This window comes from Mytilus edulis, chromosome 5 (genome assembly GCF_963676685.1).
Source record: "Mytilus edulis chromosome 5, xbMytEdul2.2, whole genome shotgun sequence".
Classification (NCBI taxonomy): Eukaryota; Metazoa; Mollusca; class Bivalvia; order Mytilida; family Mytilidae; genus Mytilus; species Mytilus edulis.
In genome coordinates this window covers 94,218,349-94,245,923 of record NC_092348.1, presented here as the reverse complement: position 1 = coordinate 94,245,923, position 27,575 = coordinate 94,218,349, and the positions used below count along the sequence as shown (strand labels likewise).

At 31.1% G+C, this 27,575-nt stretch overlaps 1 protein-coding gene across 6 annotated transcripts in view; it reads right to left on the bottom strand.

Annotated features, from left to right (window-relative positions):
• Positions 1–9,234: 9,234 nt before the first annotated feature.
• LOC139525571 (CD109 antigen-like) overlaps positions 9,235–27,575 on the bottom strand; it is a 365,611-nt gene continuing 347,270 nt past the window's right edge. For 4 of the 6 annotated variants that reach the window (XM_071321031.1, XM_071321028.1, XM_071321032.1 and 1 more), the window contains exons 33-39: positions 27,104–27,312; positions 25,654–25,809; positions 23,888–23,959; positions 21,100–21,209; positions 19,856–20,006; positions 17,204–17,306; positions 9,235–10,316 (exon numbers count right to left, since the gene is read on the bottom strand). In XM_071321031.1, the coding sequence (XP_071177132.1) occupies positions 10,192–10,316; positions 17,204–17,306; positions 19,856–20,006; positions 21,100–21,209; positions 23,888–23,959; positions 25,654–25,809; positions 27,104–27,312 (926 nt within the window). In that variant the 3' untranslated portion in view covers positions 9,235–10,191. The remainder of the gene's footprint in view (positions 10,317–17,203; positions 17,307–19,855; positions 20,007–21,099; positions 21,210–23,887; positions 23,960–25,653; positions 25,810–27,103; positions 27,313–27,575) is intronic. The other 2 variants (XM_071321034.1, XM_071321033.1) reach the window with 1 other exon arrangement.

Genomic DNA, 27,575 nt, shown 5'->3' with positions numbered 1-27,575 from the left:
ATTTATCAAGTACTTCCAACGAGTTCTTGACACTCCAAAAGTAATTTATTCCACTATTTTCGAAGGCCTTATTTGAACAATTTATTATCAGGTTTTTAATTGTACCAAGTGTGCTGGTAAGAATAATAGACAATTTAGTAGTTGAACAGTGGCTTGAAGACGAAATAAATCTATATTTGTAAGGGTTTTGTGTAGCTTCGGAAGCCAATACATAGTTGGGACTTTCATTGTATTTGGCTCTGCTTGTAAAGCGGTGGCTAAAAGTTTATGTTTGTTACAGATTTCGTTTTCTAAAATGGAGTCAGTTGGAATGTTAGTGAATTGGTGATTTCCTTTTTCAGAACCTCAATGTAAAATTTTACGTCAAACAATAATAATATTATTAGCAGCTTTATCGGCCGGGACAAAAACAAATACCTTGGCTAGTTCTTTTAGTTTATGTTTGATACGAGAAATAGGTTTATTGTGGTTATTGTCAATAGTAAAATGTTCTTTAAAATGTTGAATACGTATATCAACTATCTTCATAACTGAATTAAAAAAAGAGTCCAAAGATTTTTTTGTCAGCTTTTTCCCGTTATATCCATTTCACACAGTAAGTATGGAGTGAGTCGTGGATGATATTACGACACTCATTCCAATTAATAATTGACGGGGGACGATATTTAGGTCCTTTACTGAGGAATGATTTTAACTCTCGGTCTTGAACGATGTTAAGATCTCCTGTTCTAACATGGGAAATGGGTCCATAAATATATTCGGAATTACTGCAATTACATGAAGTAGGTGTATTTTCACTGATATGAACATCTTTACACAATTGACTTTAATTAAACACAAATTTCCGGGTAGATTTCTTGTAAATATAACAAATAAGAGGTAGCTCAGTATTGTCAAAATATCCAGGAATTTGTTCTTTAACAGAATGGTCGTTAAATATACCGGCAATATTTACAAAATCAAAGCCTTTATTGACATACTTAATTTTAATAAAATGTTTTTTATGATCTTCAGGGCGATCAATTTTGGGAAATAATTTAGAATAACAATATGCCATAATAATTTGAACAATTTCATACTTAGGACTGCTATATGAAATTGTGTTGCAATCCTCCAAAATTTTATTTAACTTATTAACCGGTAACGAACAGAGTTTTGTTAACAGATAATGTCTGCCGTTGTTTTTTTAAATATAAATTAGGTCTGAATACATTTATCTGAGACTACCAATGACCTGTGTCTGGTGTATCAAATTATAAACCTATTACCTTTTGGTAGCTATTATTCGTGTGTTTCTCTGTCCTATATGTTCTCCCATTTATTTGTATTGTAGCCCTATCATGTAATGTTGTCATTTTAAAGTTATATTCAAGATTGCCATAAACGCGGGAGGTTTTGCAAGCCACAAAACGAGGTTACCAAGTCAGGAAAATGTCCATTGTTATATTATAGTTCGTGTCTGTGTGTGTTACATTCTAGTGTTGTGTTTCTGTTGTGTCGTCGTTCTCCTCTGATATTTGATGTGTTTTCTTCAGTGTAAGATTGTTACTCGGTATCGTTTTTTTCTCAATAAATTTATGAATTTCGAACAGAGGTATACTACTGTTGCCTTTATTAACCACAAATTTCCCCTAAAACGAAATGAAAATGAAACAAAAATAATGATATATACTAAACAAAATAATGTTTCGCAAGCATTAAGCATATTATAGACTTTATAAGAACATGTTATCAATATGTTATACTTATGAATTTCGTTTTGTTATTTCAGCAAAAGGCACATTTATGTTAGTAGATCTAGCACCATGTTAAGTGATATCCATTTGACGTGACTCTGTACCTATACATGCCGTCATTGTGTTATTGTTCTATGATCATTTTAGTAATCTTGTCTTTCATTTTTGCTTAGGTGCTTTGTCTATATGCTTTTTTGTGTGTTTGTTTGATACATATGCTTTACTCTGTACTTACATGTATACACCCCGCCATTGTATGTTATTGTGCTATTGTAAATTTTTGTATTCTTGTCTTTCATTTTTGCTAATGTGCTTTGTCTATATTACTTTTTGTATTTCTTTGTTATATATTTGTTTGTTTTTATAGAGATTAAAATCTTAACACAATGTCGTCTGCTGTACCCCTAATTTTGATATTTTTACCTATTATGTCTCTGTGATTTGTTTACATCTCGTTGTCAATATAATTAAATTTGATGCGACTGTCATACAATTGAGAGGTTTAGCTAGCTATAAAACCATTTAATTCCACCATTTTCTACATAAGAAAACGGCTGTATAAAGTTAGGAATATTACAGTTGATATCCTTTCGTTTGATATGTTTGAACTTTTAATTTTGCCATTTCATTAAGGAATTTCCGTTTTAAATTTTCCTCGGAGGTTTTTTTTTTGGATTTTACCTTTTTTAAGAAAATACACACAACATCTCAGAAATTGAGAGGCTATATATACTAAAGGGACAATCAAACGCATAAGTAGAAATAACTGTATATAATACAAGTCAGTGTGGTGTAGGCAGATATCCATTGAGAATTATTTCATTGAAGATTCGTATAATGAAACAATGAGTATTTTAAATGATGTTGACTAACATAGTAAGTTCCAGTTAAATGTGTAAACAACTATTCTGCATTCAAAATTTCACTACGCTAGTATTCTTGATTGTATATTCTTTCCTGATTTCAGTATTACTAAGCTCTGGATAGCAGTACCTGACCTTGGATACCTAGAGAAGAATCTAATCAATAATAATAAGACAGGTCGGGTGAATCATTGTCACGATCTCGTATTGAATGCTTATCAGAAAGAAGAGTTGTTTTATATCCTTTAAATGATTGATACTGAACTATAAGTCGATGACATATGTCTTCATTCAAACGACTTTTTGTTTCGTAATTTTAATCATGTTCGGAACATCACATCACAATCTTGACGATTTAGAGAAAAAAAATGATTACATTTATACAAGCAGAATATTGTTGTTTTCAATGTACAATAAGTGTGCTTGCCAATAAATCAACTAAAATATTGTTTAACGGATTCATTTTTTTCTAGGTGAATTGTGTCTTTCTAAAAAAAGTAATAAAGGCACAGAAAATACAACGTTCATATACAAACTTATTTTGAAGACTAACACGAAGCACTCGAGTATTTGTAACGAAGCTTGATTGAAAGGCACTTCAAACACAAGGCTATTAGATGCGTGCAAGTCTTTGTCAGACATAATACACGTGTCAACATACGGGTAATCTGTGATAATAACTGTTAAACATGAATATTCTAATGGGAACAGAGCGATCTATGTAAGTATCAGGAACGGCGACCCAATTAGTTGCCCCGTTTCAAAACGCATTTAAATTCATAGTAAATAAATGGGATCCTGTTCAATTAATAATGTTGATAGCCACCTTGGGACTTCTGGTTCATGTTGGGCACTTGTTTTGAAGTGTCTAAGTACAATCTCAGTGGACCCAATTAATTGCCTCATTAAAACGCATTGAAAATCATAGTAAATAAATGAGGTCCTATTCAATTATTAATTTTGATAGCCACAAGTGTCTAAGTACAATCTCAGTGCCTCATGACGGGCATTCCGTTGCAAAATTTTGTTTTGAATGACAGGGTCAGTCTGTCTACCTCCGGGGAAGAATACAGGCTAGAATTTAGGCAATGTACTCTATTTATATTAAAATCAATCAAAATTTTTACAGAAATTAAAACTTGAAAGCCTTCCTTTTCACAGGTCGAGAACTCTAGATTTCATGAAGTCAGAATAAATTTGCATAGTTATTTCCAAAACACAAGGCCAATATTGGAAAAATTTACCAATCGACTCAATGAACTTCAGTGCATTATGGGCTACTAAGAGTTTACTATCACTTGAAAACACGTGGAATTAGTGGAAAAAACTGTCAACTAATATAGTGTCTGGGACTCTCAAAATAAATGTTTTTGTTCTGCGAATATGTTTATTGTAAAATATATAACATAATCTTCAATTTGCATGCTCAGATTGAAAAATATATTGCTTACGGGCTTCACTATTCGACTTTCTTTTTCGCCTTGTAAAAGTAGTTGAACAGGTTTAATCCGTTGTTATGTATTGTACCTGTGCAATAACTCCACGGCGTGAAACAGTGAAATTTCAGAAGTGGCTACTGTCCAGTATAAAAAAAAGTATAGCTCTTTTAAACCTGTATAATGTCATTCCAAAAACATTTATGTCTCGAAAAAACCGAAAACTGGCACTGAAATACTTCTATCTGTACTGGATGTGTAGACTTTATTACATAACATGAACTGTTCTAATAGAATGAAATTCAAAACAGAGTGGCTGTGGCCATTGATTGACACATTAAATTCATCCATTGACTGGGACAATTTACGTGAACGTTTGTCTGTAACGACCACTGTTCACGACGTACCTACGATAGACATTTAAACTGTGGGGTCACCAAAGGTTTCTTAACGCCTTTAATTATAAATTAATTCAAAAAAATAATCAGGAATAACCTTTATGTTTTGATTTATATGATTGATATAAATCAAAACATCGTGTTATTTCTGATTAGTTTTTCGAATTACTTTATTAAGGTGTTGAGAACCTTTGGTGACCCCATAGTTTAGGTGTCTTTAAAAAGTACATAGTGAGCAGTAGTTGTTACATACAAACGTTCACTAAATTGTCCCAGTCAATGGGTGAATTTAATGTGTCAATCAATGGCCACAGCCACACTGTTTTGAATTTCATTCTATTATCCGTAAAATATAACTCAGAGGTATTTCTATCGTTCGGCTGCTGTCCTATTGACGTATGTGCAATATCTCCAATTATTGAAATCCTCTGGATCATAGTAGGTGCCATGTTACCTAATAAGTTTTTCTAAAACGTGCTTTGTATATAGTAATAAGAAGATGAGACATGAGTGCAAAATGTGACATATTTCCATCCAAGACACAATCTAGTTAAGTAAGCAAGCATAGGTTCAATGCTGAAAAATTAGCTGTAAAGGGACCAAAAAATACTTGTGTAAAACAATCCAAACAACAACAAACACAACGACCTAATCTTATATACAAAAGGAGAAGAAATTTATCAAATAAATAAAATAAATATAATAGGTTTAGATCCCACGCTGCAATTTTCACAAAACATATCAAAGTTTCCACCTTGTCGCACATAAACATGGATAACATCATTAAGGATTTTATTAAGGTTGGCAAATGTCCGAGTCCGTTAAAAAATCAAAAAAAAAAATCCAATATCTCCATTAAAAAAAAGAACTTTGCAAAGACGAAAACAAAATGAAACTACAGTTGCTTGCTTCACTTCCTTAAGAACAAAGGGAACAGTTTGAAAGTCCCAAAATACTGAAATCTGTCAAAAGTAAATATTTATAGATTTTGTTAACACTGTCATGTATGTAAATATTTCATAATGGAAAACCGAATTTTCTGAAAGTTGTTTGTAAAGAAAAGTAAGGAAATGGGGTATGATTGAATGAATTGGATGTAAGAAATGAAAGGCATTCGTAATGCGTTCCACAATGAGAAAAACCCATACCGTATAATCGGCTATAAATGGCCCCGATTGATGATTATACGTTGTTGTGTCTTTAAGACAAATGAATAAACACATTATTTCCCTCGATTTAAATTACTTTTTTTAATCATAAAAGAAGGTACAATGTCATAAAATAAATTTTGTGACCCCAGTCAGATATTTGACAATCTCTAAGTCTTCGACTTTTTTACGAACACAAAATTCAAGGATCACCCATTTTTCTTTAACTATCCATACGAAAGATGCTTCCCTCATGAATATTAGCATCGTCTGTTATCGACGGCTAACTTTACACTCCGTGTCATTATCAAACATATTAATTGCCATATATCGGGTATTTCAAACACTTGTTTCTTCGCAAAGACACAACTCTTCGTTTATCTGAGCATGGAACGAATACTTTATATCACGAACTATAAATGTGGATACAAAAAACGAAAAACTAAGCAAAATTGTTAATCCCGCGTTGCATGAAAAAAGTTGTTGTATTTCAGTAAATAACACGTGTATACATAATTTGAGTCACACGTAAATAAACAATAACATGTGCGATAACATAAGTATGCTAATTTATGCATTTTCATATGAGGTAGTGTTCCCGACCTGTTTCAAATAAATTCACATTCAGTTACATAACTAGTGTGATAATAACACTACACCATTGAAATAAAACTTAATATTTTCTTTAAGAACTACATTCATGGGTACCGTTCTGGACTGGTTGCCGTAACTGGGATCTTATTCCATCTGTCTAAGATGATTAATATGATGACTATTGCCTTCGCGAAACTCATTTTACAAATGGAAATGAGAAATATATCAGATCTTACTTGGAATATGAGTGTTTCTTCTCATATTTCTCTTCAAACTCTATGAATTAACAGCTATATAATATAAATACGCAATCATTTCCTAATAATCTATTGCTTTAATTTAGGGATGATTTTATAAAACAATTTGATATTTTAATGGAAACACAAATATTCAATAAACATTATATGAAAAAGAGACTGAAGCATAACAGAATACAAAATTTAATCATTTGAAAATGGCATAAAATATGCCTCTAATCTGTGTAAACTAGAAGAATTGCATGCAAAAAATTCTGATTTTTGTGTCACGTCACGAAACCTTTTCTTTGTCGAAAATTTAAAGTCAGAGGAGAAATAACCATACTGCCTTGGCAGGTTTTACATTAAAAAATCCCCTTTATCAATTTTTTGACAAAAATTCTGGAAATGTTTTAAATATTTCACGGATTATGGATCACTGATTGGAGATACATCTGTCACCCGAAACACAAAAAAGGTTTCGCTAGCTATAAAACCAGATTTTCTACTCTAGGAAATACTTGTACATAGTCAAAAAATGACAGTTGTTTTCCCTTTTTTGATATGTTTGACCATTTGATTTTGCCATTTGATAAGGGGACTTTCCTTTTTTGAATTTTTCTAGGAGTTCAGTATTTATTAAAATAGTTTTCATTACAAATTTGCCAAAAGATAATGAGCTACGACATTTATTAAAGAACTGGAGTCCCATTTCATTACTATATTTCGGTCTGAAGCAAAATGAATGCAAATAGATACAAATATTAGATCAAACCAGTTTAAATAATGGGCGGTACATAGAAGATAATATCAAATTGATTTATGGTTGTTTTACATTTGATTTGATTTTTATGTAAAAAAAAAAAAAAAAAATCAATATACAGATAGTAAAAACTTGTCAGTGTCAAATTGTAAACAACTGTGAAAGTCTATGTTGTGAGGAAAACTGCATGGTTTTGCTGTGATGAATAAAAGCATTAGACATGTTTTTTTTTTTAATTTGTGACTGACAATTTATGTATATTCATAATTGAGTAAACATTTTATAGTATTTTTTTCACGCTAACTTCTCATGAGTGCACATGATATATATTTCTGTATGAGACTTTTTACAATCGCGGTTCAAGTCGAAAGCCAAACATCTCAGAAAGCTTCGATGGTTAAAAAATAATCTGAACTATACAAGGAAACGCATGACAGGACACAAAAATAACTTCTGTTAGATTATTAACGTCAAAATTGACCGAAAATAATTAATTCGAACCAAAAAGGCGTTGTGTGCAATACATTTATGTAGTCATATATTAAATTATATATTGAAAGCACGAACAGGATTTCGTATTCCTAAAAATGTAACATTTTATAATTTCATCTACATTATATTACTTTGATGAGCTATCACAATCGACTCGATTTCTTTGCATTGAGTCATTTTTGAGCAAGTCATGTAATCGCATTTTTTAAATAATACATAATTGTGTGCCTTGTATTTTTTACTAACCCTTCTTTGGAACCAAATCTGCATTCTGGCCATGTTTTTGATTTGGTGGGTCTCAGTTGTTTAATTTCTATGCAGATTTTTGGTGACTCTCTCTTTGTCGTGTTTTAGTTTTTGACCATGGCATTGACTGTTTTGTTTCGAGTCTAACATTGGTAAAAGGCGAAGTTTAATCTCATTCAGTCCTTGAAGTGTTACGACAAAAAAAAATTAATATGGAAGAGAGTTTTGGTTTGCTTATCGTTAATCAAAACAATTTCTGTGAAATCTTTGTAAAGTAATTAATTGTAATCGGATTCGTAATGATTTCTTATTACAGCAATCATAGTATATTAAAATTAAATATTTGCTCTATGAACAATTGATAAAGTGACCGTCCTGACTGACTGACAAAGAAAGGTTTTGCAAACAGGAACTGCACTTTTTGTTCCTCTTTTATTTCTTAGAAAAATATATAGGGAAGTTTCCGCAGGGTTCCGTATTTTTGTGATTTTACTTTTATACATATGGTCAAAGTCTTTAAAAATCAGAATTGATATTGATTCGCAATAGACATAAGAAAGAGACATACTTGGAATAAAGCAGTATTATTTGGCATCCTCATATTTTTAGAATTTTAGGATCTTACTGTATTATTTGACGTCCTTGCTCTTCCAAAAGAAAGTTGTATTTTTGGCATCCTCATATTTTAAAAATTTCAGGAACTTACTGAATTATTTGACATCCCAACTTTTCCGGCAATAAGCTGTATCATTTGTCGATATTATGACTTCAATACTTTTAAGATCTAGCAGTATTATATGGCGGCTTAATTTATTCATAATGAAGCTTCTTTCAAAAGAAGCTGTATTATTTGATGTCCTCATTCTTCCAGAGGGAAACTGTAATATTTGGCGTTCACATACTTTCAGAATCTAGCTGTATATGTTGCTGTTTTCATTCATATAGGATATAGCTGTTTAATTTTGCGTCCTCATATTTTAATTCATTTACGATCAAACTGTATTAATTGGCGTTCTCATACTTTCAAGATCTAGATGTATTATCTATTGTCCTTATTCTTCCAGAAAGAAGCTAATTTATTAACATAGCTATGTAGTGGAGTTCTCAGCCTTTATTCTACTGTTTGTTGAGAATTAGAAGCTTATTATTATTTTTTTTAAAGATGGACGCTTCACAGGTTGAACTTTTGTTGACAAATGAATTTTGTTTTGTAATTAGAAATTTCAAGTCTATTAATCTAGTTATATTTTTGTAGATTAAAGCAATAACGTGATGATTTGAGTTCAAGACAAATGCAATGGAATAAAATTAAATTCAAAACATAGAAACGAATTTTTTATTACAAATATTAGTCTAAATAAAATCAAACGCACTAAAAATACATAAAAAAATCTTATACAAAAGGATATAATACGATATGTGTTATAAATAACAGCCTAATATTAAAAAAAAGATTGTATTTTTTTTCCAGAAACATCTAAAAGAAATTACTGTAAACGACTTTAACTGCTGTGTAAAAAAATATTTCTGATTTCTTTCTTTTACTGGATTTTATAAGAAATAACAAAAATTGTTGTGACGATCACTGTTATAAAAAATCCCTACGAAAATAGATACAACCTCACACAGTTTACTTTTTATCTCAATTAATTGGACAACCTGTTCATCATGTAAAAAAAGGTAGATACTATGGAATAAAAGAGGAATGAATTATCGAAACCCTGAGAACATTACACGAAAAAACAAATTAGAGAACAAGAAAGTTGTACACAAATAGTAAATATGATGTACACAAACACCTAGCAATGCACTTACACCAATGCTTAGAACATAAATCTAACACATCAACGACGTTAATTCCGTCATGTTGCGAGTATAAAAGGTAATATTGAAGAGGCATTTAGAAAGAAGTTAGTAAATAAGTATTGATACATATACAGTTTTCTTGTTAATCCATAATTAAATGTTTAAAATATAAAAAAAAAAACACATTAAAAATATATACATTCTATACATGTAATTTATTGATTGATATACTTTACATTCCTATAAGAAAAACAGTCATAAGAATTTTTCTTTAGTCTTTTGTTTTCTACTTTCTTTTATTCCATCAAATCTTTTTCTTTTGATTCTTGGTTTTGATATAAGTTATTCAAATGTAATACAAAGCAACGTTTACATACTTTAAAAATATAATTCTATACAAAGATACACATACATAAGTGTATAAAAAAATATTCAAATTCGAGTCCATGAATGACATTGACAATAAATATAATCTAAAAGTAAGCAAGACTTGAACCTGCAATCAAAATCATAAAAAGGAAGTAAGACACGCTGATGCCACTGGCTGTTCCTGTCCTTTTGTCTGTGCTGAGCGAATACGATGTCATGCTTTGTTTTTCTGAAATAAATTGAGCGATATAATTAGAAAATGAAACATTGCTATATTTCGATCCCGACTCACATAAAACAATTTGATTTTTTTGTCGGTTTTCAATGATTTAATTTTGTAGTCTTCTCTGTAATTCTACTGGTCATGATACATGTATAAAGAAGAGGTCAGAATAACTTAAACGATCATAGGCAATGTTTTGTCAATAGGCAGGTGATGTGTCCTTCAGCAAACAGCCGTTGAAGACATACTTTTTTAAGTATTCGTTAAATTATAATTTGAAACAAGACTTATAACTTGTGATAACTGTCAGTCATTATCAGTGACTTAATTTACAAAAATACATACAGCACTGCAGACATTGGAAAATGGGCAATTTCATGTATTTATTCTGGGTTATTCAGCAAAACTATGGTCAACCGTGATCAACCATTAAGTTGTCAGGTAGTAAACATAATGATACATGAATGAACCAAATATCAGAACCAATATCCGGAAGAATTAAGAAAAAACAGTCTCACTACTATTTAATTTCCAAAAGATAGAATGAGAAATTCAAGCGATAACATTAACGGTACCAAGAAAGGGAGGAATGACAGAAACACTCTATTCTAATGGCACATCGTGTGTAACGTTCATTTTGTTTGGATAACGTCACTAATTCTAATGGTATCAATTCACAATTGATGCTATGACAATTACGCTCAAGCGCAGAGGACATATGACAGATTTGAAATGTATGATTTAACGTAGTTTTCTGTTAGTTATATTAGAATGGAGATAACAATATTGCATGTTAAGCTCCGACGGCATCAAGTAGTTTGATGGTAGCAAATACCCGTTTACTGGATCAGCTAACGCCAGTATACCTAATTTGTGACCATCAAATCAGCAATTGATGCCATTAGAGCTCAAAATACAATATTCTTTAAGAGGATTAAGATGGTCGCCGAGCTGAAAACACTGTAAAAAGTCAGCTCCCAGTTTTTTGCAGTTTTTTGTGTTTTATATGAATTGTTGCATGATGAAAAGTGGATAGACTGATAGATAACATTTTGCTGAATCATTGGATGCCAACTTATGAGAAAAAAATTGGTGGAACTTTTGTGATATTTACAGAAAACCATTTTTTTGGATTCAAATGTTCACCTATTATTGATTATATTTACTTGATAACAAAGGATTTAATTCAACATGCCTGGAGGCAACAGCCTTCTAAGTAACAAATCTGTGAATAAAAGTGGAAAATGTGGAAACACTGTTCAGACTTTACTAGCTGCCAAATTAGATAAAGTTGACAAAGAAACTGAAAAACCTAATAAACAACAAAAAAGGACTCACTCTGAAGTGTCAAATGAATCAAATACAAGTGTTGATCTGACTGGTATAATTAGTATACAAAGGGACATAGAAGAAATTAAACAAAACCTGGAGGGTGGATTAAAAAAGATAGACCTTGAAAATGCAACAAAAGACCTTGTTAAGTCAAGTGATCTGGAAGTCATTGTAACTACTATAGTGAATAATTTATTTAAAGAATTTACTTCATCCATAGAGACAAAAATTGATAAAAAAGTATCAGAAGTAATAGAGGAAATGCAAGAGAAAATAGATGCATTATCAATAGAAAATGAGAACTTGAGGGAGAAAGCGGAGGTAGCTATGAAAAGCCTATCTGCAATAAAGAAAGAACTACACCAAAATGAACGACTGACAAGAGAAGCTATTACCAGCAGCAACTACAATGAACAATATTCTCGCAAAAACAACATAAGAGTTATAAACTTTCCATGGCGAGAGCGACAAGATCTGCGTGCGGACTTTATTAGTAAAGTGAAAAGGGACATGAATGTTGAACTTGAGGAAAGAGATGTTGTCGCCATCCATAGAATTCCATCTGACAAATTAGGACCAAAACCTCTTATTGTGAGACTATTTAGTAGTGATGTCAAACGAAGAGTGATGCGAGAAAAGAAGAATTTACAAGACCATGTAAGATTTTATGATGACATTTCCAAAAGGAACATTGAACTGATGAAAAGACTAAATGAGACTGAATGGTTCAGCGACGTATGGTACTTCAACTGTGGTGTATATGGAAGGATATCTGATGGTCTACAGCTGAAGTTCAATATATTTGATGACATTTTTCTTAGATTGAGACAAAGGAAATAAGAAGTTAACTTAGTACTTGACTCTCATTGTTACATGTACATTATGTCTTGATGAACTTTGATCTATTTTTTAAACATGTTAAAAGTGCTATTCTTATTTTCATGGGACAAATCTTAATACTATAAAAGTTGTCTCCACTTTGTAAAATAGTTGACTATGTCATAACTGATAAATCATATACAGGATATATAAAATTGAAATAACAATTATACTGCAAAAAACTAGAATTTTTTTTTGACATTAATTCAATCAAAAATGTCTGCCATTTTGATGCTAAATTCTTGTTTTATCTCTTTCTTTTTCTTTCCAGTCCTTTATTCTTTTTGTTAATTATTGCATTTCTGCAATATCATTCCATTACATTTTGTTTTGGTTTAGTTTATGGTGAGTTATCCTGTTTATCATTTTTATGCATCTTTATGTTGGTGAAATGTTTTTCTTTAGTATTTTTACACACATTGAGAATAATCAGATATTACTGTTAGATTTTTTTAAGGTCATATTATGTGCTAGTGTATTTACTGACATCATATCATGTGTGCCCTGAAGGTATTAACTGTTAATTGTCAAGGTTTAGGAGATAGTGTTAAAAGAAGAGATGTTTTTAACTATTTAAGAACAAAGAATTACGATATTTACTGTTTACAAGATACTCATTTCTTATGTGAAAATGAAAATAATATAAGAGCTATGTGGGGATATGATAGTTATTTTTCATCTTATAGCTCAAATTCAAGAGGTGTAGCAGTTATGTTTAATAACAACTTTGAGTTTAAGGTCCTAAAAGAAAAAAAAATGTTGGTGGTAATTATTTAGTATTAGACTTAGTTGTTGATACTTTACATTTTACATTTGTAACTATTTATGGACCAAATATAGATACTCCTATTTTTTATGATCAAATTATGTCAATTATAGATGATTTTGGTAATGATAGCTATATGATATGTGGTGATTTTAATCTTGTTCTCAACCCTGATATAGACTATTATAATTATTTACATGTAAATAACCCAAATGCTCGGGAGAAAGTTTTAGAAATCATTCAGGAAAGGTGTCTCATTGACCCTTTCCGTGAACTTTACCCAGATTTGAAGCGTTTCACATGGAGAAAAAGAACCCCCTTTAAACAAGCAAGGCTAGATTTTTTATCTGAAGATTTACTATGCTGTTTGAAAAATTGTAATATCGAACCTAGCTATCGCTCTGATCATTCTATGGTTGTATTAAATCTAGAATTTAATCCTTTTGATCGAGGTAGAGGATTGTGGAAATTTAATAATTCATTATTGTATGATCCAGAATATATAAAGATTGTTAAAGAAAAAATAGTAGAAGTTAAAAAACAATATGTAATTTATGATATAGATAGAATTGAAGACATGAATAATGAAGATCTCCATTTTAATATTAATAGTCACTTATTTCTTGAGACAATGTTGATGGAAATTAGAGGTAAAACTATATCTTATTCAAGCTATAAGAAAAAGGTAAAAGAAAAACAAGAGAAAGATCTTAGAAATGAAATTCTTATTTTGGAAGAAAAGGTAGATGAAGGTTCAATACAGATTTTGGAAAATAAAAAATGTGAATTAGAAAATATAAGAAAAGAAAAAATTAAAGGGAAGATAATTCGATCAAGAATACAATGGGTAGAAGAGGGTGAAAAACCTACTAGCTATTTTTGTGGGCTAGAATCAAAATTTTTTACAAATAAGATAATACCAAAAGTAGAAAAAGAAAATGGAGATGTAATTTCAAAACAAAAAGATATTTTAAAAGAAGTAAAAAATTTTTATGAAAATTTGTACAAGAATAAAGACAAGTCAAAGGGAGATAAATTCAGTAAACTTAAAGAAGGATTGAAAGATATAAAATTAAAAAAAACTAACTGATGATGAGAAAAAAAATCTTGAAGGTGAAATAACAATTGAAGAAGCTGGTTTGATATTGAAAAATATGAAAAATAATAAAACACCAGGATCTGATGGTTTCTCCACAGAGTTCTTTAAATTTTTTTGGAAAGATTTGAAAATTTTTGTTGTAAACTCCTTGAACTACAGTACTGAGATTGGTGAACTATCTGTTACGCAAAAACAAGGAATCATTACATGCCTGCCGAAGGGAAATAAGCCCAGACATTTCTTAAAAAATTGGCGACCTATATCTTTATTAAATACAGTATATAAAATTGGCTCTGGAGTTATAGCAAAACGCTTTAAAACAGTTTTAGATAAACTAATAGATTTCGATCAAACTGGATTTATTAGTGGGAGATATATTGGAGAAAATCTTCGTTTAATTTATGATATTATGCAATTTACTGAGGAAAAAGATATTCCAGGACTTTTGCTGCTCATAGATTTCGAAAAGGCATTTGATTCGATTTCTTGGGAATTTTTAACCAGTGTCTTGAAGTTGTTCAATTTTGGAGAATCAATAATTAATTGGGTTAAAGTTTTTTATAACAATATCAAATCAGCTGTAAACCAGGGAGGACATCTATCAGAATTTTTTTCTATAGAACGAGGCTGTAGACAAGGTGATCCCTTGTCGCCTTATATTTTTATTCTCTGTGCTGAGATATTAGCATTAAAAATACGAAATAATGATAAGATAAATGGTATTACAATTACGCAAGTTGAGCACAAACTTTCACAATTTGCTGATGACACATCTCTTATTTTAGATGGTAAAGAAGAATCTTTGAATGAAGCATTAAATGAATTAGATTGGTTTGGAAATATATCTGGTTTAAATATTAATTTTTCTAAAACACAAGTTATTTGGATAGGAAATAAAAAGTATAGTAATGAAGTATTATGCCAAAATAGAAACCTTACATGGGGAGAAACATGTTTTAAGGTACTAGGTATAAGCTTTGATGTTAATCTTGATAGAATTGTAAAAATTAATTATGATGAAAAAATTGTACAAATTAAATGTGTAATAAGACAATGGTCAAAACGAAATCTTACTGTTATTGGTAGAATTACTGTAGTGAAGACATTGATATTGCCTATTTTAAATCATTTGTTTATATCCTTACCAAATCCAAGTGATGATATTTTAAAAAATGTTATTCAACTTATGTACAATTTTATATGGAGTTCACCAATTGATAGAATTAAGAGAGATGTTTTACAAAATGATATTGAAGATGGTGGACTCAAAATGATAAATCTTAGTGCATTTATTTTAGCACTGAAGTGTACATGGATAAGGAGATTATTTAAAACAGACAACAAATGGCAGAATGTTTTTTTGTCAAATGTTCATGTAGAACTTGAAAAATTTTATGGTTGTGGAAGTGTTTATATCCAAAAATTACAGCAACATATCAAAAATAAATTTTGGCAAGATGTTCTGAAAGCATGGCAACTTCTTAGAGAAAAAGATGAATATGACAGTTGGGAATGCTTTCTTGCTAGTCCAATCTGGCTTAACAATAATATAAAGGTAGCAAATAAACCTATTTTTTATAAAGATTGGTTTGAAAATGGTATAAGATTTATAAATGATATTGTAAATGAAGATGGGACCTTTTTCTCTCATCAAAAGATAGAAGAAATGTATCAGATAAATGTGAATTTCATGAGATATAATAGTATTATATCTGCTATACATCAAGCATCAAAATCATTTGTGGGAAAAAATCACAAATTATAACTACCTTTAATTCCATCTGCTATTAAAAAACTTGTTAAAAGTTCAAAAGGATCTAAAGATATGCATATTGTTTTGAATAAAAATGGAAGTGTTCCCACTAGTCAGTTAAGATGGACTGAAATTTTTGGCTTTGATCAAAATCATTGGAAAAAAATTTATAAACTGCCATTTGTTGTCACAAATAATACTAAGTTACAGTGGCTACAGTATAGATTCAATCATCGAATCTTAGCTACAAACAAATTTCTTCATAAAATTAAGATTTATGATAATCCATATTGTACATTTTGTAATAGAGAAATTGAAACATTAGAACATTTATTTTGGGAATGTGAACATACACAATTATTATTAGAACAGATTGAAAATTGGTTTCTAACCAATGGAATTAGTGTACTTTTTACAAAAGAAGTTTTTTTGTTTGGTAACACTGCAAAAATATCAAAAGGCAATGCAGAAAATACTCTTTTTCTTACCATAAAGCAATATATTTATAATCCCAGATGTTTTTAAAAAAAACTGACAATAAACTCAGTAAAAGAAAAGATAAAATATGTGTATGCAATGGACAAAAGTATTGCTATGAAAAACAAATGTGAACATCAGTTTCTCAGAGAATGGAATGCTTTTGATATATTACTTAGCATACTTAGTTAGGTACAAAAATGTATATACATGTTATAATGAAAATGCTGTATTTACTATACTAAAATAGAATTCAATTTCTAGATGAATTATATTGAAAACTCACCACACTATTCTCTCTCACTCTCTTTCTCTTTCTATCTCTCTCTCTCTGGTGTTCAAACTGCTTTACTCTTTATCTTATATTTGTATATTTAAAAAAAAAAAAATTGCTTCCTAATAGAAAGATGTATTGATTAGATAATATCTATAGATTTATACATTATATATTGCTATTATATTTGTGTATATTATATTGTAAATTGGAAGTTATAAATAATAAAAAAAAAAAATAAAAAAATACAATATTCTCCTAAATACTATGTTGCCCGACCATGTAGTAGTGGGGTTATATAAATAGTACTAACCTGGCTGATAGTAAAACTGTCCTGTTACAAAACTAGGTTTTGTTTCGAGAACAATGTAGTCCCACATTGCCTTTACATCTAAACAAGTTTTCGATTTTGAAAGCTGAAACCATAAATAAACGTAGATCATATTGAACATAAAATGGGAAGATAATTATCATAAAATAATGGGAAGATAATTATCATAAAATATCTGTATATTTGTAGGACTCTGAACCGCGATGGTTACGCTTACGTGCGATGGTTTGACGCTGAAGTACGTTTTGATTACCCTGAAGTACGATGCTGGTATTGTGACGCTATCTTGTTGGTAGATATGATAGTGCGATGGGGATAACGCTGACGTGCGATGGTATACACAAACTACATTTTCAAAGCTTGTTTATGTCATGTATGTTAATTTGAATGTTAGAAGCAGTTTTCGGATTTTTAAAGATTTTAGTAGGGGCTTGTAAACTTTAAAAACTATATACGAGAAACTCTGAAGATTGATAAATAGGGGGAAGTAAACCTTCTGTAGAGAACTTTTTTCGAAATCTTCAAAAGGTTCCTTTTCACGTACGAAACGGCGTGACATTCTCTTACTACATACGGGTTCGCACACAGACATTATGTATAATAATATTACGATAATCCAGGAACTTATGAGAGGAACCAAGTAAAGATAAAATGTTAATGCAGAATTTTGTTCACATTCTTAATTAGTATGAAACAGTCATAGACAAAATGAATGTAAATTCAGGTACCTGTACTAGATATTAAAAACATATACATGCACTTCACATAACAATTGCACATCTGTAGATTATAACCTAGACATCATTGCATCAAATAGACCATCGCACCTCCAAGTCCTACATATTTATAACAAAATTGAGGTCCTTCCAATTGGAAAGCAACCTTGCAATAACAAATCGTAATAAAACACAAAAGTTAGTGTTCTTTGAGATTATGCATACCCCTATGTTATTCATCTACCAATAAATCAATCAAGTATTAAGAACATTATAACGAATTGATTTTATAAAGACAACCAAATGTCTTACCTTCACACCAAAATCTTCGCAGAACAAATTCATAAATATTTAACCTTAGACCCTCCAAATTGGTCTTTAACATTTGACCCTAACTCCCTTAAAGATGGCAACCAAAGACAAAACCAATGAGGTCATAGATTCGTTGTTTACAGGTATTGATAAATTTCTCCCAATGTATTAACTAAACATTTACTTTTGTTCCATATCTCCGTGATAAAAAAAAATGCCGATATTATCACAACGATGTTAAACATTGGTAACCATAATACATCTTCTTACCGTGATACAACTCCCCACCAGAAACCAAAATGACTTAGAAGTCAATATTAATTAGTCTACGTACGGCCTTCAACAATGTCCCCCAAAATTTCCGTAAAGTTGTAAAATGCACACTGAATAACAAATGTAACACAATTCGTACTAAAAATTTACTGCTTGATTTTAATGTACAAACAATGCAGAAAAAATGTATGCTGCATTGCAACAAACGGCTCTCACTTGAAACTGGTACATAAAGAATACGGCTAGGTTTAACATTGTTGCGGGGTTGAGAACTAGCCTGATCTTGGCACAGCTGGGAAACACAACAAATTCAGTTAAACGAGGCTTCTTGTTAGCTCAACACAAGACATACAAAAAGAATAACATATTAAGCTTATTTTTGTTAACCTATATATGCAGTACGGTGTTTACCTACACTTTATAATACAATTGAGAATGGAAATGGATAATGTGACAAAAAGACAACGACCCAACCAAAGACTAGAAAACAGACGAAGGCAACGAATGGTCCTTCAACACAGCAAGAAAATCTAGGACCAAGAGGTGGACTTAAGCTGGCCACTTAAATTGTGTACTTGTTAAATGGTAATGGACCTCATACTAATACTCCGAAATATAAATAAAAAACACAAACTATAAGGCCAGAGGCTCCTGACTTGGGATATGAGAAAAAAATGCGGTGGGTTTAAACATGTTTTTTTAGATCCCAAACCTCCCCTTATATTTAGCGAATGTAGAAAAAGCAACACAATTATAATTGAAAGAAAAGAATCCAATATGATAAGTTGTACAATAAGTTTATTTTCGAAGCTGAATATCATTAACTACATAATGTGCTACTGACCAAATACGATATATACGGGGTCAGTAAATTCCATATAGGGCGACACCGAGACTTTATCACTCATAAAGAAAGCAAATCAAGTTTATTATCAGTTGAATTTGCATGATCTGTGTACATGCAGTTCATGTTTGTTCAAATGTCAAATTATGTCAATATTACCAAGGCATCATCCGAATAAGGTACCCTAGCTCAACAACAAAACAGTAAAACCTGGGCACTTGTAGCCTTGAACTGTTGATAAAACAACTGCACATAGAAATACTTAATTCAGCTTAAATAACATTTCAGAGTTAGTTTTTCGGAAAGTATAATGTTAGAAGAAAACAACTCTTGACAGATTTTGGTGTTGTTTCAGAGGAGGAAATATAAAAAAAAACTGTATGAGATAACAGTGGCCATTTTGCCATGTAGAAATATGCATCATGCACCTTAGCTAATTAGACAACATAAATTTTAAGTCTTTCTTATATATAAAGATATAGTTTGTACCTGATTGAAATAGAAACTTAAAGTTTTGCCACTAAATTCTACACGTTGTACTCTTGGGTCTTTCTGTAGTGCTTCCATATTAGTACAGTGGTAGCCAGTTGGTAAGTCAACATACATCATCCCCATTCCATTATCTCCAAAACCATCATACCTACAAAAATGTTAAAATATTAGTACATGGCAGGGGCGAATCCAGCCATTTTAAAACCCCAAGATCCATCCACCTGGATCCGACATCGCATGTACAAGATAAGGTACAGTAACAATATCAATATCAATAAAAACGATTTTTAGGGAAATGACGTCACAATCTTTGTCATAACTCTTGTTCATCAACTTTCTGCTCAACCACTAGTGATCTTTAAAACGTCTGAGTCGTATATGCATGCATTTGAATACCGAATGAGTTTGCAAATGTATATCCCATATGCAGGATGGTTTCTGGTTCGATAAAAACAGAAATATAAGAAAGTTTCCCTATAACGATTGTCTTATTTAAGAATATGCAACATTTACGATCTACGGCTTATTTGGAGTACATTTGCAATTTCCAAACAAGACTTTTTGTATTTGGGGATGGTAAAAACACTCAATATTAAAGAATGCGTTATTAAAATCTGCACTAATTAACAGATTTTTAACATCTATTTTCTGCACTAGAATTCATGAATTATTTCAAATCTGGCTATACATCTATTATCAATTGTTTAATAAAGATTGCATAGTATTCAAATTATTGCTAAATTGGTAAAATTAAATTACATGCTTTCTTCTCTCAACGACAATATATCAATCGATCAAAAGTAGACATTAAAAAACAAAACCCACAAAAAATGAAAACAAAACACTAGTAGGAGTGCTTCTCCGTGATAGGATATTCCAAATAAGGAGAAATAGTTAATTGGGCACTATAACAAACATAAACAAATGTTTTATAACGGAGACAGTGTTTATCGCATCTATATATACAAAATACATCATAGTCACAGGATAACGCGAAGATAAACAATGATGACAGAACACACATCATTTATGGCAAAATAAATGCATATAAAGTACATTATAGTATGCAGGGTAGAATATTTCCTTGAAATTTACTGTAAATCTAAAATTTACTTAATGTATGGTCCTGGAACTTGATAAGGATTCTGATCAATATAATCATTTCAGTTCAAAGTCAATTAAATATGTGATAAAAATGGAAACATTAGAAACTATAAATTGGTAAGTGTAAATGAACATACCATACGCATGCTTCAATCAGTATATTATTATAGTCGATGGTATAACTGGTTGCCTGGACATGGAGATCTGGGAAATTACCAGCAACATTTATGTTGTATTCCCAGTTAACCTGGAAAAAAAAGAGAAAGAAACTATAACATGGAGATCTGGGAAATTACCAGCAACATTTATATTGTACTCCCAGTTAACCTTGTAAAATAACAGAAATAAATTATATCATGTATTTAGAACTATGGAGATCTTGGACATTACCAGCAGCATTTATGTTAAACTCCTAGTTAACCGTTTAAAAAAGAGAAATAATTTATAACATGTATCCGTACTATTTCTTGAGATGAATATCTAAAAATAGGATACAAATTAAATTTTAACCATTTCAATATTATTGAAAGAATTGTGATTGCAAAGCGTTATCTATACACATCTTCTATTCAATTTAAAAAACATGTTTTTCAAATAAGGAGAGTCAAAGAATTTATAATTATGCATCTTAAAAAAATTGAAACATTAAGTTTTTTCAATTTGAAAGAAATGATTGTCATATTGAAATGTTTAGGTAGTAGTTTTTATTGAATTGATGGAATTGATTTCTAAGGATAATTGCTATTACTGTAGTGTAGAAATTAAAGGTATGCATAGAATCAACTTATTCTTCTAGTATTATTATGTATAGCTTTCAGTTATTAGGAAGTAAACATAATACAGGTCTCCTGAAATGATGCGATCTTGCTTACATCCGATCAAGATCTAAAGGTTCTTGTTTTCAAAACCTAACATTTAAAAACTAGAGGCTCTAAAGAGCCTGTGTCGCTCACCTTGGTATATGTGAATATTAAACAAAGGAAGCAGATGGATTCATGACAAAATTGTGTTTAGGTGATGGTGATGTGTTTGTACATCTTACTTTACTGAACATTCTTGCTCCTTACAATTATCTCTATCTATAATGATCTTGGCCCAGTAGTTTCAGTGGAAAATGTTAGTAAAAATTTACAAATTTTATGAAAATTGTTAAAAATTGACTATAAAGGACAATAACTCCTTAGGGGGTCAACTGACCATTTTTGTCATGTTTGACTTATCTTTAGGTCTTACTTTGCTGTACATTATTGCTGTTTACAGTTTATCTCTATCTATAATAATATTCAAGATAATAACAAAAAACGTCAAAATTTTCTTAAAATTACCAATTATGGGGCAGCAACCCAACAACCGGTTGTCGGATCCATCTGAAAATTTCAGGGCAGATAGATCTTGACATGATAAACAATTTCACTCCGTCAGATTTGCTCTAAATGCTTTAATTTTTGAGTTATAAGCCAAAAACTGCATTTTACCCCTATGTCCTATATTTAGCCATGGCAGCCATCTTGGTTGGATGGCCGGGTCACCGGACACATTTTTTAAACTACATACCCCAAAGATGATTGTGGCCAAGTTTGGATTAATTTAGCCCAGTAGTTTCAGAGGAGAAGATTTTTGTAAAAGATCACTAAGATTTACGAAAAATGGTTAAAAATTGACTATAAAGGGCAATAACTCCTTAAGGGGTCAACTGACCATTTCGGTCATGTTGACTTATTTGTAAATCTAACTTTGCTGAACATTATTGCTGTTTACAGTTTATCTCTATCTATAATAATATTCAGGATAATAACCAAAAACAGCAAAATTTCCATAAAATTACCAATTCAGGGGCAGCAACCCATCAACGGGTTGTCCGATTCATCTGAAAATTTCTGGGCAGATAGATCTTGACCTGATAAACAATTTTACCCCATGTCAGATTTGCTCTAAATGCTTTGATTTTTGAGTTATAAGCCAAAAACTGCATTTTACCCCTATGTCCTATATTTAGCCGTGGCAGCCATCTTGGTTGGATGGCCGGGTCACCGGACACATTTTTTGAACTACATACCCCAAAGATGATTGTGGCCAAGTTTGGATTAATTTAGCCCAGTAGTTTCAGAGGAGAAGATTTTTGTAAAAGATTACTAAGATTTACGAAAAATGGTTAAAAATTGACTATAAAGGGCAATAACTCCTTAAGGGGTCAACTGACCATTTCGGTCATGTTGACTTATTTGTAAATCTTACTTTGCTGAACATTATTGCTGTTTACAGTTTATCTCTATCTATAATAATATTCAAGATAATAACCAAAAACAGCAAAATTTCCATAAAATTACCAATTCAGGGGCAGCAACCCATCAACGGGTTGTCCGATTCATCTGAAAATTTCTGGGCAGATAGATCTTGACCTGATAAACAATTTTACCCCATGTCAGATTTGCTCTAAATGCTTTGGTTTTTGAGTTATAAGCCAAAAACTGCATTTTACCCCTATGTTCTATTTTTAGCCATGGCGGCCATCTTGGTTGGTTGGCGGGGTCACCGGACACATTTTTTAAACTAGATACCCCAATGATGATTGTGGCCAAGTTTGATTAAATTTGGCTTAGTAGTTTCAGAGGAGAAGATTTTTGTAAAAGTTAACGACGACGGACGCAGGACGACGACGGACGACGACGGACGCAGGACGACGGACGCCGGACGCAAAGTGATGGGAAAAGCTCACTTGGCCCTTCGGGCCAGGTGAGCTAAAAAAAACAGCCCTTGATAAATTTAAAATGATTGATCCCATGAAAGAAAATTTGGAAACATATAAATAGTTTCTAGTTATGACTTTCAGTTTCAATTAATTCGATTAATACCACGAGTTCAGGCAATTTAATTAGAACTGAAAAAACCAAAACGACTAAATCATAACCTTTTCTAATAACTTACAGCAGCAACAATATTACCAGCCCCTTGAACCTCGATTGTGATGCCATTCGATGCGATGTTATCAACATTCAGCTAGAAATAATAAAACAGAACATTTTAAACTCATTTGAAATTTAGAAAACTCTTTATTTCAGGTCATGATGTTCATTCTTTGGTTTACTATGTTGTGTTCATGCTGTTAATATCAACTTATGTTCTATCTCCTGGTCGGTGTTTTGATTTCTATTATTTGATTTTTGCAATGGTGTTGTCAGTATATTTTCGACATGTTAGTTTGAAAATTTTGTTTGTATTATTAACCTCTCTTTTAAAGACCATTCACGAAGGTACATGTAGAAACGCGGATAAAAACACGAGAGTGGTGATCTAGTCAACCTACAATGTTACAGAAAAATAATTCTTTAAAATCTCGTATCATTCGGATCTCTTTTCCAATTATCAAAGCAGGCTGATATAACATAACTAGACAAACATAACATTTATCAAAAATATATGCATGCATGTTTTATTGTGAATCTACCACAAAAGACGATAATACAAGATACACAAAACAAATTCGCCTGTGTGAAAAGTCCCCATCGTCGGCGTGTAAATCTTAAATACAATTGTGTGAATAGTAAAGAATTGTCGGAATAAAGCTTTAACTTTTGTTGCTGTAAATAAACTCATCATAGATACCAGGATTGAAATTTTATAATTACGCCAGACGTGCATTTCGTCTTAAAAAGAATCATCAGTGACGCCGTAATAGAAAAATGTTGTGAAGGCCAAACATAGTACGAAGTTGAAGAGCATTGAAGACCAAAATTTCCTAAAGGTTTTGCCAAAGCAGCTAAGGTTATCTATTCTCAGGTAGAAAAGCCTTAGTATTTCAAAAATTCAATGTTTTGTTTACATTTAATTTATAATTATGAACATATCAACGATAAGTCAAGTCTCAAGTTCTGTAATTCTTTTGAAAACAAAGTGTTGTGCGTTTTTCAGAAATCCGAATACTATATATCAATAGTTGAAAGGAAAAATGGGAATGAGCAACAAAATCGCTAAAGGTATCCGGTAGTAATCTACGGCAGTCCGTGTAAAAGTGTAGGTCAAGCAATTTGAGCACAAGTACAATCAGTTAAACACAATCAAAGTGCTTTTTAGCATTGAAGAGTAAAGATTGCTTTAATTGATCGTATTGTATTGTCTTATATATTGATTCAACTAAAATTCTGGACAAAGGAAGATAACTCATTGATATTTTTAGAACAGATATGGGATCCTGCACCTTGCCAAAATTATGTAATTTTAAGAAAAATTGTGACTTGAATATTTGAGTGTTTATTTCAGTGATTAATTACCGGAATTATTTATGGATAGGATGTATAGAAATTTATGATCAATGTACTACATTTGTTTTGTATCTCAAAAGTAGTGATAAAACTTTGAAGATTTAGATATTTAGTCAGTTACATAGGGTTTTGATGCATTTCGTGTAATCTTTTCCACAAAAAAATTCAGAAGAAAGAACTAAAATTGCTGTAAGTTTGAATCTTTTTCTAGGAATAACCGAATGAATATTACCTGCCTAAGATGCCTACGTTTGCAGGGTTATTGTATACAGGAAAAGGTATAATGTTAAAATTGAGTCGGATATCTTCAATATTTCAATTCTAATTAAACATGTAATAAAGCATTACTTGATTGTTAATCAATTTAAAACTGGATGTTTATGTTATCCTCATCTTATCAGATTAAATGTATACAAAAATTGTTTGATCTACCATGCTTTTTGACTGTAGAAGTATCGCATTGTCATTATCAATTGTGAATGTAACATCCTGCTGGCCCAATGATTTGAAGGTAACTGTTGCAGCTTTTTGTCCACTGGATAATTTTTCAGCATAGCTTGACAAGGCTTGAAGGCCCATTACTGTGTCCTGTAATTTGCAAAACAAAACTAATTTAAAAGTTTATATACAACTGCTATTTATATATTATTATCGTCATGCATTCTTCAAATGTTTTTTATACTATATTCTAATATGACGTGCTTCTTTCGCTTTGTAAACAACACCGTGCTAAAATTCTCGATATATCTATACTTAGCGCAGACTCCAAGATGTACACAAATCGCTGTTTAAATATGCCTCCCACGTAAATCCACATGTATCGTAACCTATGTGTAAACGGTTGTGGATTTCGCTGTGTTAACAATTACAATTGAATAAAACCCTAGAGAACATTTATTCTGATTCTGATGCATAACAAAAAGAATTTACACATTAGAGAACGGAAAAATGGACAAAAACAAAATAAATTAAAATTCCGCGAAATTCCAGTAATGATTTTTGCGCATTAACGTCGTTTCAAAACATGACGTCATACGAATGAAAACGTCAAAGCTGAAGGTTTTTCTATTGCGTTTACCTTCTAAACTCGGATACAATTGCATTAAAATAAAGTATTGAGGTAGGTGTTGCTTGTTTTCTGTTCTATTGCAATATTCGCACATTTACTGATTTCAGCAAGTCAACATGGCGGCTCCTTGGTTACAACATGTCAACAGTGAATTTGACGGTAGCTTACGATAAAAAAATCTAAAATTGCAAATGTTGGGTTTACTGAGAAGTAAAAAAAGTAATCACATTTTTTTTCTAGCGGTTAGTTAAGAAATCATTCATGCAGGTTTATTAGATTTGTTTTACAATTATCGAACAGTGGGTAAAATAGAACAGCCACACACACGGTATACCCATCATCGCTTCAGTTTTTTAATGATCGTATTTGTCCTATTAGAATCGAAATAATTCATGGAAGCCATAGATTTGTTGTAAATTTACACATGGCCTGGGCCGTGATATTCGTTAATTTTATCCCTCGCTAACGCTCAGGATAAAATTCGAATATCACGGCCCAGGCCATGTGTAAATTTCCAACAAATCTATGGCTTCCATGAATTATTTCTTAAATTTCAAGCTTAATGTGATTCAAGTACATGGGCGTTCTTAACGTTATCTAATTCTCAAAATTTGGCAATTGAATATTAAAGTATTCCTAAATACCGTTTATCTGTTTTTGTTTTGTCTTGTGTTAATAATCGCTGTGTTCACAGCAATTAAAGAAATGAGAAAAACTTGACCCGCCTTAATTTCCATGCATATTTCAAAATTTACCGTTGTTGGAAAGTTTCAAATATTTAACTCCGCTATTTCGATATTTATACATTCTTACCTGAGTCGATAAATATCCACCTTTTCCATTAATCTGTGAAATCATCCATTTAGCAATTGGTCTTCCACTTGTCATATCCCCTTTGATCACGTGTGTCAACAAAACATATGCAGCTGTTTCTATTGCTGATGGTTTAACATCATAAGTGCTGTACATCTTTTGATTTCCAACTTCTTTCTTTCTCAAGTCACACCAACATCGTAAATCACCTTTGGTTGATTAAACAACATTTTTTTTATTAAGTATTTCTACAAACCCTTAAGTTTACATAATGATAAAAAAAAATATTGAAATGTCTCTTTTTAGTCTTATATAAATAAATATTTTTTAATTGAAAGGTCATTTTAAAGTTTGGACATGAAAAAAAGGATTTGGGAAAGGTTTTTTTTTCATTCTAACATTATAATTTATACAATGTAATTCCGTCTAAACTGTTTGGACTTTTATAAAAACGTCGTTTACGTAAAAATCA